The sequence below is a fragment of the Zalophus californianus genome, chromosome 13 (genome assembly GCF_009762305.2).
Source record: "Zalophus californianus isolate mZalCal1 chromosome 13, mZalCal1.pri.v2, whole genome shotgun sequence".
NCBI classification, from domain to species: domain Eukaryota; kingdom Metazoa; phylum Chordata; class Mammalia; order Carnivora; family Otariidae; genus Zalophus; species Zalophus californianus.
In genome coordinates, this window is record NC_045607.1 from 22,165,670 (window position 1) to 22,181,816 (window position 16,147).

Here is a 16,147-nt window from a genome sequence, read left to right on the forward strand (position 1 = left end):
AAGGCATAAGGTCAGGTGGTCAGGATGGGGAGGCTGAGTGTGTATTAGACTACCTGTGAGCATACAACCTTCAGGTGATTTGGCCGCCTTCAGACAGAACACAATAGGGTTTGTGGCTGTCTTGGGTCGGAAGACTCTTACAAGGTGTTGTATGCCCTGAGAGAAGATTCTTACCTTCCCTTAATCTACCAAGAGGTAGAGTTTGTGTTCTTGAATGCCTGTTTTCTTCTTTCAGTCTCACCTTAAAGAAATTCAGAGTGCATTTGTTTCCGTTTTGTCGGAAAACGATGGTAAGTTATTGGTAAATATTTGATTTGCAAACTTAACTAAGCTTGTGTTTAAGTTTTATTTATTTATTTATTTTAGATTTTATTTATTTATTTATTTGACAGAGAGAGATACAGCGAGAGAGGGAACATAAGCAGGGGGAGTGGGAGAGGGAGAAGCAGGCTTCCCGCGGAGCAGGGAGCCCGATGCGGGGCTCGATCCCAGGACCCTGGGATCATGACCTAAGCCGAAGGCAGACACTTAACGACTGAGCCACCCAGGCGCCCCGTTGTGTTTTAAATTTTAAAAAATCTAGGTTAATGAACATAAAAGAAGGAACACAGGGAAGTATTTTTTTGGGTTGATTTAATTAATTAGATCATGTTCTTCAGTTTCCATTTAAAAATGGAACCGACTTAGGGTTGCTGGAGGGGAGTGGGGTGGGGGGATGGGGTAACTGGGGAAGGGGTAACTGGGTGATGGACATTAAGGAGGGCACATGATGTAGTGAGCACTGGGTGTTATATAAGACTGAAGAAATCACTGAACTCTACTTCTGAAACTAATAATACACTATATGTTAATCTCTTTTTAAATTCAATTAATTATCGAAAATGAAAAAACAATGGTGCCAAGGCCTTCTTTAACATTAGTACTTATAAAAATAGCTTTTTTCTATTTCTTACTCCTTTTCTCTTTGTGATGTAAGCTAGGAGAGAGCGAATGTATTAGACATTTAAACAGTAGCTTTGTTTTATAAAATTTTTTTTTAAAGATTTTATTTATTTGAGAGAGAGAGCGCGTGCGCACAAGCAGGGGGGAGGGGCAGAGGCGGAGGGAGAAGCAGGCTCCCCGCTGAGCAGGGAGCCCAACGTGGGGCTCAATCCCAGGACCCTGGGATCATGACCTGAGCCAAAGGTGACTCTTAACTGACTGAGCCACCCAGGCGCCCCTGTTTTATAAATTGTTTTAAACATAGGGTCTCATATTGACTTTTTACTTAAAAAAAATTGGATGTGGGTATGTTGAAATCCGTGAGGCTGTTGTACTTTTCACATCTATGACTTGTAGTACACAGAACACTAAAGCCCAGCAGGGTTGACTTGGTTTGTGAGTTGGATCTTTTGTGAATGTAATTCTTAACTTACAGGGATGTTTGGTGCCATGTCCACTGAGAGGATTTAATATGTTTTAACACAATAGGCATATTGATTCTGCTTTCATGTCTTCACTTGGATATCATTTTGGATTTCTATTATAACTTTTTAAAAAAATCCGACAATGGCCAGAAGGCAAATTTTCTTAAAGTAATACTATTTTGTCTGACTTTTGTGCAGAACTTAGCCAAGACGTTGCCTCAAAAGGCCTTGGGTTGGTGTATGAACTGGGCAATGAACAAGATCAACAGGAATTGGTTTCTACACTTGTAGAGACACTTATGACTGGCAAAAGGTACAGTGAATTGTCCATTTCAGACTTAAACACAGAACGATTTGCACATACTGAGAATATGCAGTGGAAGAAGGAAAATTCAGCATTTGATGTTCTTGTTTATTAAGTCTTAAAATTCAAGTCAGTGATTGTTATGTGGTGGATAGCAGTTTAATTATTCAGTGTATACTGTTTAGACAGTAAAGTGAAGTAAACTAAACTACTGTTCAGAAACAGGCCGGCCAGTAGGTCAAGCTTTAAAAGTTGAATGATCTCAGGATAATCAAAGCATTGGATTATAATAATACCGTAATTGCTGTTGGTTAAATGAAAACGAAGATGTGGAGGGGAAGCTTGCATGTATTTCATAGTCTGGTTTGTGAAGAGGACGAGAGGGGCAGTCATTCTTGTAATTGGTTACTGTTTTATGTTGCCTTCCTTGCAGGGAGGAGACTTTTTAATGGATGACCACATTTAATTCAGTTTAACTTGATGTGGAATGTCTTTTACATCTCTTTGTTCATCCTACAGTTAGTTTTACAGAATTCTCAGGCTGATTGGAAAGGATTTAGTTGACTTTTACATCTTGGTCGATACCTGCTATGGAATTTGATTTTATCAATTTATAAAAGAAATGAGTCAGTTAGTTGATTGCTGGTATGAAAAATTTGAGGCTAATATAAAGTCTTACTGTTGTTTTGCTTTAGAACTAAACATGAAGTTTCTGGAGAGACAGTGGTATTTCAAGGGGGAAGCCTTGGCAAAACACCCGATGGGTAAGTGTGCCAAATCCGTTGATCAGTCATCACTGACACCTTTAGTCTCTGAATGAAAGCACTCACAACACTGATTTCCACCCTTCTAGGAAATGTGTGTTAGTGGAAGAAGAAAGCTTCTGTGGAGAAATCATAGTGTCTTAGATTGGGGTTCTTGGGAAACAGACTCTGAGGTGGAGTTTTGGACAAAGCTGGAAGCTGACTGAAGAGTGCCCCAGGCTCATCACCTAGGGCAGTGAGGAGGCAGGAGAGGGCCGATGGCCCAAGGAGGAGCTGACCTTCTGCCAACACTTAAGCAGACCATGGCCTCTGGAACTGGGCTGGGCAGGCCCTTCAGAGTTGTCCTGCTTTGAGGGGCCAGGACATTACATCCCCTCATTAGGCTTTACATCCCCTCAGTGACTAGCCATTGGTGGTGAGCTGCTCTGGGGGAGGACCTGACCTTGGACTAAGGGCAGTTCCGTTAGCTCCCAGCCAGCTGAGTCGTGAGGGGCGGTCTGGCAGCATAGCTCGGCATCCGCTGCACCTCGTTTTTTGGTGGGGGCAGCTCTGCTTGATATTGTGGGGTCCATCAAATTTGTTCTTAGAGCCTTGCCTCCTTTTTCTTACCATTATTCCATTGTGGTTATGCTGATGCTTTTCCTCTCAAACCCCTCAGGTCAAACTGTGCAGCTGGCTGGGCCCTGCGTCGGTGTTGTCTGCAACACCAGAGAGCAGCCATTTGTTCTGTTCTTGACTTCCTCCCATAGCTCGCTGTTTCCACATTAGAAGTTATTTTTGTTCCACTTACTCTCCCTGTAGACTTTTTCTGAGTTTTTAAAAAGTGCTTTTTTTCACAGAATAACCAATAACAAATGATCAGGTATTTAAGGAAATATTATTTGTTCAGAGGAAAGTTAATAGGACTCAGAAGGAGTTATCAAGATTGGGTACTGCAGTCCTACAATTTGTATGGAACTACAACAGACCCTGGAGAGCCAAAGCCCTCTTGAAAAAGAAAAGTGAAGCCCAGAGGCATCACAATTGTAGACTTGAAGCTGTATTACAAAGCTATAGTAATCAAAACGGTATAGTACTGGCACAAAACTAGACTCATAGATCAATGGAACAGAATAGAGAGCCCAGAAACCTGTAATTATATGGTCAATTAATCTTTGACAAAGCAGGAAAGAATATCCAATAGGAAAAAGACAGTCTCTTCAACAAATGGTGTTGGGAAAACTGGACAACAACATGCAAAAGAAATACACAGAAATAAAGTCAAAATGGATTAAAGATCTAAAAGTGAGACCTGAAACCATAAAAATCCTGGAGGAGAGCACAGGCAAGTAACCTCTTTGACATCGGCCAAAGCAACTTCTTTCTAGAGATTTCTCCTGAGGGAAGGGAAACAAAAGCAAACTATTGGGACTACATCAAAACAAAAAGCTGTGCGGTAAAGGAGACAACCAACAAAACTAAAGGCAGCCTGTGGAATGGGAGAAGATATTTGCAAATACATATCTGATAAAGGGCTAGTATCTAATACGTATAAAGAACTAATACAACTCAACACCTAAAAAACAATGGGCAGAAGATAGGAACAGACATTTCTTCAGAGAAGACATCCAGATGGCCAACAGACACATGAAAAGAAGCTCAACATCACTTATCAGGGAAATTCAAATCAAAACCACAATGAGATATCACGTCACATCTGTCAGAATGGCTAAAATCAACAGCACAAGAAACAACAGGTGCCGGCAAGGATGTGGAGGAAAAGGAACCTCCTCTTGCACTGTTGGTGGGAATGCACACTGGTGCAGCTACTGTGGAAAACAGTGTGGAGGCTCCTCAGAAAGTTAAAAATGGAACTGCCCTATGATCCAGCAATCACACTACTGGGTATTTACCCAAAGAATACAGAAATACTAATTCAAAGGCGTACATGCACCCTGATGTTTATAGCAGCATTATCTACAATAGCTGGGATATGGAAGTGGCCCAGCTGTTCACTGAGGTAGATGAATGGATAAAGATGTGGTGTACGTATATATATACACAATGGAATATTATTCAGATATAAGAAAGAACGAAATCTTGCCATTTCCAACAACATGGATGGGGTTATGGGGAGTATAATGCCTTTTTTTTTTTTAAGATTTTATTCATCCATTTATTTGAGAGAGAGAATGAGAGAGAGAGAGAGCATTAGAAGGGGGAGGGTCAGAGGGAGAGGCAGACTCCCCGCCGAGCAGGGAGTTATAATGCTAAGGGAAATAAGTCAGAGAAAGACAAATTCTGTGTGATGTCACTCACATGTGGAATTTAAGAGTCAAACAAATGATCATATGGGGAAAAAGATGAAAACCAAGATACAGACTCTTAACTATGGAGAACAAACTTGTCACCAGGGGGGAGTGGGGGATGGGTAAAGTAGGTGATGGGAATCAAGGCGGGCACGTGTTGTGAGGAGCACTGGTTGATGTGTGGAAGTGTTGAATCACTGTATTGTACACCTGAAACTAATATAACACTATGTTAACTAACTGGAATTAAAATAAATACTTAAAAATGATTGGGGTGCTGTAGCTTAGAAAAGACTTGGGGATGATACACGTTGTCTCTGAGCGACTCCTGATTCTGAGAGAGATTGGTGCACAAGGTCACAAGGAACTACTGAGCCACCTCCTGGGGGGCAGGTGAGGGCTCCACGTCCAAGGGACTCATGGGGGCCTTCCTGTCATTTACCTGGCCTTGTCAGTAATTGAACTAGGTGACTCTTTATATTCCTTTCAACTGCATTCTCTTCCTCTGTGGTAATGGGATTGAGAACATAATTTTAAAATGTCCCACTAATATTGGTGAGGTAACTTTTACTAGGCTGGAGACAGAGAAATACATTGTGTACTTTTTGTTTGTTTGTTTCCAAGCCAGGGCCTCTCTACTTACAAGGAGCTTTGTTCTCTGGCAAGTGATCTTAGTCAGCCAGATCTGGTGTATAAGTTTATGAATTTAGCCAACCATCATGCAATGTGGAACTCTAGGAAGGTAAGTTGCTATCACTGGACGGTTTTTACTTTTTATCTCCAAACCAAACCTGCTACATTGGCTGGCAGTGGCAAATGATACGCAGTATGCTTTGTAAAAGTCTGGGGTTAGAGGGAGCCAGGCCACGGCATGGTTGCTGGGATTAGAGCCAGACCACTGCATGGTTGCTGTTACCGCTACAGCTGAGACACCCAGTGGATCAGGTCCAGGGACAGGTTTGGGAGGGAGGATTTTGTGATCTTCGTAGATTTAATAAATTAACATTTTACCACAGTGAGGTATCTGAGTCACTTCATCACCATCTTATTTTTTTTAGGGTGCTGCTTTTGGTTTTAATGTGATTGCCTCCAGAGCTGGGGAACAGCTGGCTCCTTTCCTGCCTCAGCTGGTTCCCCGTCTTTATCGTTACCAGTTTGATCCCAACCTGGGCATTCGACAGGCCATGACAAGTATTTGGAATGCATTGGTCACTGACAAATCAACGGCAAGTATCTGGGAACCCTTGTCCAAGGTTACGCGTGGGATTTCAACCCAAGGCCCATCTTTCTTTCTGCTCTGTGTACTTACCTGTTTAAACAAATAAGCTTTCTTTCATTCTTTGCTTTCTCCGTTCTTTCAAGATGTCGAAGATGCTCATGGCCACATTTATTAAAATCTCAAGAATGGAAAGAACCTAACTGTCCATGGGGTGGCTGGCTGAGGAAGTGGTGGGGTACTCACACAAACGGAATACCGTGTCCATCGGGACTGTCCATACAGTGGGGAACAGGTCACAGTCTTGCCTTCAAGGAGTTCCCTTTGTTGAGGAGCTAGACAAGGAAACAGGCCATTACCATGTATGGTTTTCTCTCTTGGTTTTCTGTTCTCTGGCTGCTTGTCATACTCGAGTCCACTTGTTGATGTTAGGATTTCTCAAGGCTTGCCTCTGAGTACCTTTTACTCTCTCAACTTTATGTTTTGAGCTCAGCAGTTCCAGTGAATCTAAATGTCATCTTACTTGTGGTGGTTCCCAATCTTATATTTTGGCCCAGACTTGACTTGTGTTCCTGATTTGTACATCCAACTGCCCGCTTCACTTGGATGTTGTTTCACAATTCCTGCAACTTAACATGTCCAGAACAGGACTTTCCCCTCTCTTCTCAGCATTCATCCATTTACCCATACCAGGAAACTTGGTGTCCTCTTGATTTATGTCTGTTGTGCCCCTACTTTCAGTTGAATCCAGTAGCGAATTCTGTTGATTCTGCTTCCAAAGTATCTCTTGAATCCACTCTCGTCTTTCCCTAATTCTTTCCTGGAGAACAGGGTGTCCTCTCTCTCTTTCTTTGCCTTCCTTTATTTAATCAGCAGTAAAAGTGATTTAAAAAGAAATTGGATTTTGCCATTTTGGGTTAAAATACTTTAGTGGCTTCATAGTTCACTTTAAATAAATTCCATGAGCCTTACCTTACCTTTGCAGTCCCTGCACATGATACGGCTTTTCCCCTTCTTCACTTTAGTGTCAGGTTGAGTGTGTTCCTGTTCATGGTGATAGGCCTTGAGGATTCAGCGTTGAAGGCTCTAGCAGAGTATTTGGTACCACTGGGTCAGTCAAGATCTAATAGTCCACTTGGCTTGATAGATCTGCGTCCAGTGCACAAGCTGAGGCTTTCGAGATGTGAGTATCATCTCCTTATGAGTGAAAGGGGATCAGTGAGATCGGTCTGTCTCAATGGATAGATGAGATAGTGCAGATGAGATTACTGTGGAGAATGTTTATAGAGAACTGGACGTAAGAAGATGTCAGTTTGTTAAATCTTAGGTGAGTTATTTACCTCTCTGTCTTGGTTTTCTTCCATATAAGTGAGGATAACAAAACCTTTCCTACCCATAAGAGTAAAAGTGGGAAAGCCTTAAGTTTTTCTTTGAGATTTTATTTATATGAGAGAGAGCATGCGCACAAGCAGGGAGAGGGGGCAGGAGGGAGGGATGGGGTCAGAGGGAGAAGCAGACTCCCTGCTGAGCATGGAGCCCACCGTGGCTGGATCACAGGACCCTGAGACCATGACCACAGCCAAAATCAGATGCTTAACCAACTGAGCCACCCAGGTGCCGCCAAGCCTTAAGTTTTGAGGTTCTTTGGATCAGTGCAAGAATTGAGCCTCGCATCAGTTAGTTGTTATTACCAAATTGTTAAGTGTATATCCAAACAAAACAGGCTTAAAAGATTCAACTCACCTTTCATTCTGAAAAATCATAATACTTCTCTATGTGCCAGACACTGTACCTGTTACCAGGGATATGAAGACAAGTCTGACACTGTCCTTGCCCTTGGGGTCTCAGTGTGATGGAGCAGTGTAGTTATACATAGTCTGATACGACACGCTGGAGGAGGTGCTGTGGGAACATGGGAGGGTAGGCCAGTCTTCTCCGCCAGGTGATGCCTGATTTGAACCTTGAAGGACAGGTAGGAATTAGCCAGGCAAGCAAGAGATGGATTGTAGGGAGAGGTATTATGTATCAAGGAATAAAGACGAAATAGTACATGATACCTTTGGAGCTAGTTCGGTCACAGAGGGCTTTGTATCCATGCCTGGGTGGTTGGATTTTATTCTCGTGTCCTGAGGAAGACAAGAGAATCAAGTTTGCATTTTAGAATGATCATTCTGGCAGCTGGCAGCAAGCAAAGTGAGGAGAGACTTGTGGGCTGAGACGCCCAGAGACACTCAGGCTGCTACCTACAGAGACATGGTTAGTGTGGTTGAGAGATTAATAACTTGACAGTTGATGAATTTCACATTTTAAATGTTAAACTTTTTCTTTCATTAGGTGGATAAATATTTGAAGGAAATTCTTCAAGACTTGGTTAAGAACCTTACCAGCAGTATGTGGCGAGTTCGAGAATCCAGGTACTATTTTTGGAAATAAAAGACTAGGCAAATATAACTAATTTTTTTTCTTCAAGTTTCCAAGCTTTATACTTTATGCAAAAGGAATAAATTACTAAAAAGCATATTTTTGGTTGGGTTAGAGAGTTCTTTTTACTTTACTGTTTAAAACTCTAAAATAAACACCCAACTCTAGTCAGTGGTTTTTCTGAATTGTCTTAGTTTATATAAGTATGACATTAAAGAAGATCACTTGTTAAATTGGTAGACATTAAGATATATATTGTCATGACTTTGTAGGGTGTCATTTACTTATATATTTATATAAATTTATTCAGTGCCTGTTACATGCTTGTCAGTGTGCTATGTGAGGGTACACTGGTAAATAAATGATGTATCCTCTCAGAGAGGCTGTATTGTAGTTGCGGGACGCAGACATCTGATGAATATAAATGCCACGTGTGTGGGGGGTATTTGAGGCACCAAGGAGAGAACAGGTGTTGCTGTCCAGGAGTGAGGGGGTAAGAACTGGAAATACAGGCAGAATCCATGTTCTTGTTTGATCTGAATGTTTCATAGTAAAAGAATGAGCTTTCTTGATCATAAATTTGAAAACCAAATTGTTTATTTTCAGCTGTTTAGCTCTGAATGATTTATTGAGAGGAAGACCTCTAGATGACATCATTGATAAACTTCCAGAAATTTGGGAAACTCTTTTTCGGGTACAAGATGATATCAAGGTATTAAGAAATAAGTCTGCATTTATTCACAGAATAACTTTAATTGGGATTGTTAAAATATATACATTGGGTATTTCAGAATTCACTCTCTATACAATTTTAAGAGACTACAGTTTCCTCCCAAAATTTCAGTCTTAATGTGTCTGTGATGTTGCAAGGTTTCTTTCAATAGAGATTTTATGATGTTATTGATTAGGACAAGTAACAGTTTGGAAATAATCCAGACAACCTCTACTTGATCATTTTTATAAATTGGATCAGTTATTCCCAAATAACGTGACCAATTCCTTTGAATTTTAAATTCAATCTAAATTTTAGATATTTTGGTATCTCACCATTAGAATTGGGCACTTTAGTTTTACCTTTCTTTTTGCTTTATTCATTAGAGATTTTTAAAAGTCTTTTAGAATCCTCATATAGATATTTATATGTTTGCATTTATAATACATTTAGTTTCTAAACTGTTATATGTTTTTTTAAAGATTTATTTATATTTTGAGAGAGAGAGATGAGTGTAGGAGATGTGCAGAGGGAGAAGGAGAGAGAAGGTCCCAGGCCGACCAAGCAGACTCTGTGCTGAGGTCAGAGCCCCACATGGGGCTCAGTCTCACAACCCTGAGATCATGACCTGAGCTGAAACCAAGGGTAGGACACTTACTGACTGTGCCACCCAGGTGGCCCTAAACTGTTATACTTTTTAGCCATATTTTTGTAAGGTCAAAATAGGTCATACCTAAAAAAATATATGCTATTATAACATGTTCCTTGATGGGCAGGGAGCCTAATGAAACACTATTTTTTACCTGATATTGAAAGTAGGATTTTTCACTGATCTGTGTAGAGTCAGAGGCAGTTAAATACACATCATGGGGTGGATGGGAATGAAACTAATCTGTCATACCATACTTTCCTCATTTTTAGGAATCTGTACGGAAAGCTGCAGAACTAGCTCTGAAAACTCTGAGCAAGGTGAAAACTCTTATCTTATACTGGGAGTGAAGTGGGGCAGGGCTTTCTGTGACCAGGACAGTGATCACTTATTTCTTTGTCATCTCAATTGACATTGAGTTGCAGTGACATAAAGTAATCGGTTTCATGTTATAGTTCAGTGTTCTTACAGTGAATGAGAAACTAGGTGCCGTTATACTAGAATACCAGTATTTTTAGCATAGAATATGTCTGGTCTCTTTATTTCGTCCGCTTCTGTGGGCCTTTACATAAGGTATGACTTTCACTCGACCCTGAAGAACACATTGCTCAGGTAGATCCAGCCACATCTGCCTCTTCTCTTATTATTGCTATGGTTTTGTGTTCAGCTGCCTTGCATGTTTATGAGGTTGGCAAGCTTTTTGAAACTAGTTTCTTACTTGAACTTGATTGTATGGTATTTCAGGGACTTCTACATTCTAACTGTATAGCCTTGCCATAGATTACATCATTAGTACGTAGTAAAAACAGGGTTTAAATTCAGGTGTTTCTTATTCCCAATTTGTGTTCCTGACCACTGTGTTATGCTGCCACCCAAAGTTATTGATGATGATGATACCTTAAGCCTTCTGCAGAGTGCTTTCTTACCAATTTTCTCACTTCCTTTTCAACTATTTCCTGTCTCACAAATGACAGGACCAAAGCTTACAGAGTGGAAGGCATTACCCAATTCCCTGTTAGGTGTTGGCAGACAGAACATTCTTTTCTGTTTCTCCCTGAAGTGTCATGGAGTTGATTCTTACTCTTTTCTACGGCTATGGGAAATAGAAAGTATTTTGTTAGATGAATGCTTTATTGGGTAAGAGGTCAGTTTCACTAATTTCCATGCTCTGTGTATGTGAGGTTTGTGTGAAAATGTGTGACCCCGCCAAAGGAGCAGCTGGCCAGAGAACCATCGCGGTCCTTCTGCCTTGCCTTCTGGACAAAGGAATGATGAGTCCTGTGACAGAAGTTCGAGCCCTCAGGTGTGAATCAGCTGATAAAATGAATGGATTTACTTAGTTTCTAGCCATTCTGCAGAAATAGTGTTTCTCTGAGTGTTAGATTCTTCAAAGTATGGAGAAAATGAGTTGAGGAGAATACACTGAGGTGACCTAAGAGCATTTGTGAAAAGTTCTGAGGCAGAACATTTCTCAGAAACACACATTCTCATGGGAACCTTGCTTTGGACCAACATCCTGCTGTTCTGCTTTGACCTTGTGTAAGGCGTGTTACTGTGTTGCCATCAGCGTCTGTCCTCGGCAAGCACATCTTTCTGTTATGCCCCTGGTCCTTGGGAGGTTGCTTATTGGTTAGACCATTTAGTAATACTTCACCGATAATTAGGTTTAAAATAAACTGTACCACCTGCAACAATGAAGTACTAAAAAAATACACTCACATGTTTAGACATATATGGCCATTTTGTAAAATTCAGCAATGAGGGATTCTAGTTTTTTGTTTGTTTTTTTTTAAACTAGAGTCTTATTTAGGAATTTTATCTGTCATTTTATTTCACTCTTAAAATTAGATCACATTAATAGTACCAGCAGTATTTCATACTAAGAGTAACTATTTCTTACTAATAAAATAATTGATGAGGGAAGATTTTTTTTTTTAATTACCTTATTTTAGAGAGAGAGTGCCTGCGCGTGAGCAGGGAGAGGGGCAGAGGGAGAGAGAATCCTGACGCAGACTCCTTGCTGAGCGTGGAGTCCAACACAGGGTTGGATCCCAGGACCCTGAGATCGTGACCTGAGCCAAAATCAAGAGCTAGTCGCTCAACTGACTGAGCCACCCAGGCGCCCTGAAGGTGTTTTCTTTTCGTTGTTTTGTTTTTAAAGAATTCACATAACAAAGGCAAAGGAATGATAAAAGTAGGATATTGCTGTTTTGCTGACCTCATTAAAATGACCTAGGGCAACGATCATTGGTGGCTCCTAAGTCCACGGGTCAGAGGTTGTTGGAAACTTTAAATGGATGGTCAGGAGAACCGAACTTGAATTCACTGACCACTCTTAATAGCACAAAAAAAGATAAGCAGACATTGCATGCATCCTGATGTGATGGAATGGGACATGGACACCACCATCTGCAAAAGATTCATGGCAAAGAAAAATTGAACCTGAACCTGATTTAGCCTGAAGATCTGTACAAGGGACGGAGAGGAACATGTTAAATGACACCATTGGAAAACAGTTAGTGAGGACAAATAAATTATAAGGAAAAAGAAGAGGGATGATTAAAAAGGATTGAAGAAATGCAGTAAATTGCAATGTGTGGGTGGACTCTGGATCCGATTCCAACAAACCAACTTACTTTTTTTTTTTGAGTGAGAGAGGTGCAGGGGGTGGGAAGGGGAGAGGGAGAGAGAGAGTATCTTAAGCAGGCTCCAAGCCCAGCATGGAGCCCCACACAGGGCTCGATCTCACAGCCCTGAGATCATGACCTGAGCCACAATCATGAGTTGGACGGACAAGTCACTAACTGAGCCATCCAGGTGCCCTCCAAACGAACCAGCTCTTAAAGACATTTGTGAAACAGGGAAATTTGGATATCAAATTACATGAAAAAAATTATTAATATTTCCTAGGTTTGAAAATGGTATTTTCATTATAGTAAAGGATTCTTGCCTCTTAGTGACACATACTGAAGTTTAGTTAGGGGATACTTCAAGATGATATGGAGGGGGGGGTGTGCTTGTGTGTATGGAGGAGGAATAAATGAAACAAAATTGGTGAGAAGTTGCAAATGGCTGAACTGGGTAGAGAATATGTAGAATTTCATTTATGATTCTTTCTTCATTCACATATGCTCGAAAATTTCTATAATAAAAAGTAAAAAAATAGTGTTAAGACCAGACACTGTAACCATGTGAATGTGTTCCTGAATACAATAAACCACAGAACATCCTCATGATTAGATTTGTAGAGCTGCTGGCTTTTGTCAAAAGGACTTAGGAGTTGTATTCTGTGTGTCTGTAGCATTAACACCCTTGTGAAGATTAGCAAAAGTGCGGGAGCCATGTTGAAACCACATGCACCAAAACTCATCCCAGCTCTGTTGGAATCCTTAAGTGTACTGGAACCCCAAGTTCTCAATTACTTGAGCCTCCGGGCGACAGACCAAGAAAAGGTGAGTTGACGGCACATACGTATTGGTGAGTCTCAAGGAAGAAAAGCCTTGCTAATGTACTGAGTTCCATCTGAACAATCTTTCCAGTGTCCTTAGACAAAATCCATTACTCAAATGATACTTTCACCACTCTTGAAATAACTCCACACCTGTGACTTCATGCAGGGTGTGTTTTGGGGGGTCGGAGGGAGCACAGCGAGGGCTCACATAGTGTTTTGTGAATTGGATGAAAACTAACACTTCCATTCAAAAAATGCATTTCCATTTATTTAACACAGTTTTTTGTACATGTTTGTTTATTTTAGGGGTTGGTTCTCCACCTTCAGAGACCTTCTAAGGACCACTCCTGCCCTATAAGTAAAGAGGATTTGTATCTAGACTCTGGCATTGTCCAAAATTATTCTGCTTTTCAGAGATACTGTAGTTGCCTTGACTGATCAAAGTTTTTTAAAAAAAAATTGTAGATGAAACATTTACTGTGAAAAAATAATGCAGAAGGGGGAGGAAGTAATCCCCTAGGGGTCCCCTCTGCCCTAACGGGTCCCCACTGTCAGTAGCCTCCTGGGTCTGTTTTCAAAATTCCCTTGAAGTCACAGGCTACAAACACACTGATTTAAAAATAGACTGTGAATGTTGTTCTACGACTTGCTTTTTGTTATGGACAGTATTATCATATCTGTATATAGAGCTATTCCATTCTTTTTAATGCATACATAGTATTCTACAGTGAGGTGATTTCACATTTTGGACAGAGAGATTATGCAGCATCAAAGGTTGTGCCCGTTCTGTTTCCTCCACACCTTTGCCAACATTGAATAACATCAGTCTGATAAGCAAGAATCTCATTCTGATTTACACCTTCCTGTTACTAGGGCTGTCCGTTGTCTGATCGTATTACGTTAGTTCCTTACATTCTGTGAATTGTGTGTTTCTATTCCGTGCCTGGTTTTGTACTTGTTGGTGTTTTTACGTTGGTCTCTGTTTATTAGGACTGTCACACCTCTGTCATGTAGACTGCCAGTGCTTGCTCTCAGTTTGCTATTTGGTTTTTACCTTGGCTAAACTATTCTAATAACCGACCCTCTTTCCCTTTGCCTCTCATGTTGCTGTTTCTTCTCCATTCATCATTCTTTTCCTTTTCAGCAGTGGACTCGCCCTGGCTAGGTCCCCACAGTGTGTTTACTAGTGCTGAGAAGTAGGAAACAATGTCTAGCCCAAACTTTGCAGCCTTAGGCCTGTCACTTCTATATGTGTCCTTTTCCTCATTGACTCTGTGTGGCTAGCTAACCTCTCCTGCAGGGTCATTGTTAGACTGAAATACCTTTTACAAAGTTAAAGCAAAAAAAAAAGTATGACATTTTTTATTGCTTAGATACAATTTTTTAAAACCTTAGGTAGAAATTTATTTAGCCTATTCCCGTATTTAGTGGATGGAGAACCTGAGGCTCAGGCAGGCCAATGGCTTGTTCAGAGCCACGCTATGTTAATTTCTAACTGCAGTTAATTTCTAACTATTGTCTGAATTTCTCACCTGCAGTGAGAGGCTGCCTCATTGGTAATTGTTGAATGGAGCTCCAAAGAAATTAGAGTTGGACTTACCTTTGAGTTTGCTTTTACCTGTATATTATTTTTAAAAAATTTCCTCTGGAAGTAAAGCCCTTTTATGGGAGTGTATGTGGGTTCTTCTTAATTGATCGAATATGCTGAGTGACTTGGATTTGTGTCCTCAGGCTGCGATGGATAGTGCTCGACTCAGTGCTGCCAAATCCTCTCCCATGATGGAAACAATCAACATGGTCAGTGCCTAATATAATAAGAAAGTTTGTTTTTTGCTTACCTTAGAGTGTAATTTTTCAGTCTTCACGGCCCATTAAATGAAGTAGAGATTTAAGGGATGAGTCAAACAGCTATTGACTCTAGTTTTTTCTTAGTACAGGTCTTTTTTTCTTCTTCCAGCTTATTAAATGGAATAAAACATTTTCCAAATACTTAGAATCCGTTAGTCCAGATTTGTGTTACATAGAAGAACAGTATATTAAAAGATTTCTCTATAAATCTCTTATCTTTTTTGGCCTGTCTGCTTAGAAAGGTTCAGATAGTTGTGTGCCTGGGCATGGTCTTTGGGAGGACCTAGGAAGGTGTAAGCTGGAGGTGTTCAGTGAAGGTAGGTAGCATAAAAGATAGGGAAGGAGAACTGAGCAATGTTGAAATGTTTTAGTTGTAAGAAGGGATTTGCAGAAAAGATCTGCTTGGCGCTGAGGTTCTAAATTCTAAAGATCCTGGGTCACTAAAGTCTAGAGCCCGCTCTGCTGCACATACCCTGGAATGGTTAATTGACAACTCGTGAGCTATTGGAAATTGTTTTGTTAAGCAGATCGCAGGGCTGGACAAGAGAAGAAGATTTTTTTTAGTGCTTACTGGGGTACTATCACCAAAATTTGGTCTAAGGGTATTATGTCTTAGTTGGATTATTGAGGGGAAAAGGAATCTTAAATAAATAGGAATGGTTAGTAGACACCTTTTGGATATGCTCATTAATAATAGAAAATATGTCATTGCATTTTTAAAAACATAGTGTAGCAAATTTGGCTAAGAAGTTGGTTTGGTAGGTCAGGCCCACTGAAAGTCAGTTTTAACTAAACATGTTTTACACTAAACATGGATCAGTAAGGAGAAAGAGTAGGCCCAGAGAAATCCTTTCTTGCGGAATCCTAATTTATTTTCTCCTTTAGTAAGTCAGTGTTTTTTATGATTTTTTAAAAAGATTTTTATTTTTTTTGATAGAGCATGTGGGCGGGGCGAGGGGCAGAAGGGAAGGAAGAGGGACAGGCAGACTCCATGCTGAGCATGGAGCTGGACTCAGAGCTCAGTCTCAGGACCCTGAGATCATGACCTGAGCCGAAATCAGGGGTTGGACACTTAACTGACTGAGCCA

The 16,147-nt window shown here is 40.7% G+C and overlaps 1 protein-coding gene across 7 annotated transcripts in view; it reads left to right on the forward strand.

Annotated features, from left to right (window-relative positions):
• ECPAS (Ecm29 proteasome adaptor and scaffold) overlaps positions 1 to 16,147 on the forward strand; it is a 99,846-nt gene that overhangs the window by 70,716 nt on the left and 12,983 nt on the right. For all 7 annotated transcript variants that reach the window (XM_027614864.2, XM_027614862.2, XM_027614861.2 and 4 more), the window contains 11 exons: positions 236 to 290; positions 1,605 to 1,719; positions 2,406 to 2,474; positions 5,387 to 5,504; positions 5,821 to 5,988; positions 8,313 to 8,392; positions 9,006 to 9,111; positions 10,033 to 10,080; positions 10,942 to 11,063; positions 13,062 to 13,212; positions 14,943 to 15,008. In XM_027614864.2, the coding sequence (XP_027470665.1) occupies positions 236 to 290; positions 1,605 to 1,719; positions 2,406 to 2,474; positions 5,387 to 5,504; positions 5,821 to 5,988; positions 8,313 to 8,392; positions 9,006 to 9,111; positions 10,033 to 10,080; positions 10,942 to 11,063; positions 13,062 to 13,212; positions 14,943 to 15,008 (1,098 nt within the window). The remainder of the gene's footprint in view (positions 1 to 235; positions 291 to 1,604; positions 1,720 to 2,405; positions 2,475 to 5,386; positions 5,505 to 5,820; positions 5,989 to 8,312; positions 8,393 to 9,005; positions 9,112 to 10,032; positions 10,081 to 10,941; positions 11,064 to 13,061; positions 13,213 to 14,942; positions 15,009 to 16,147) is intronic.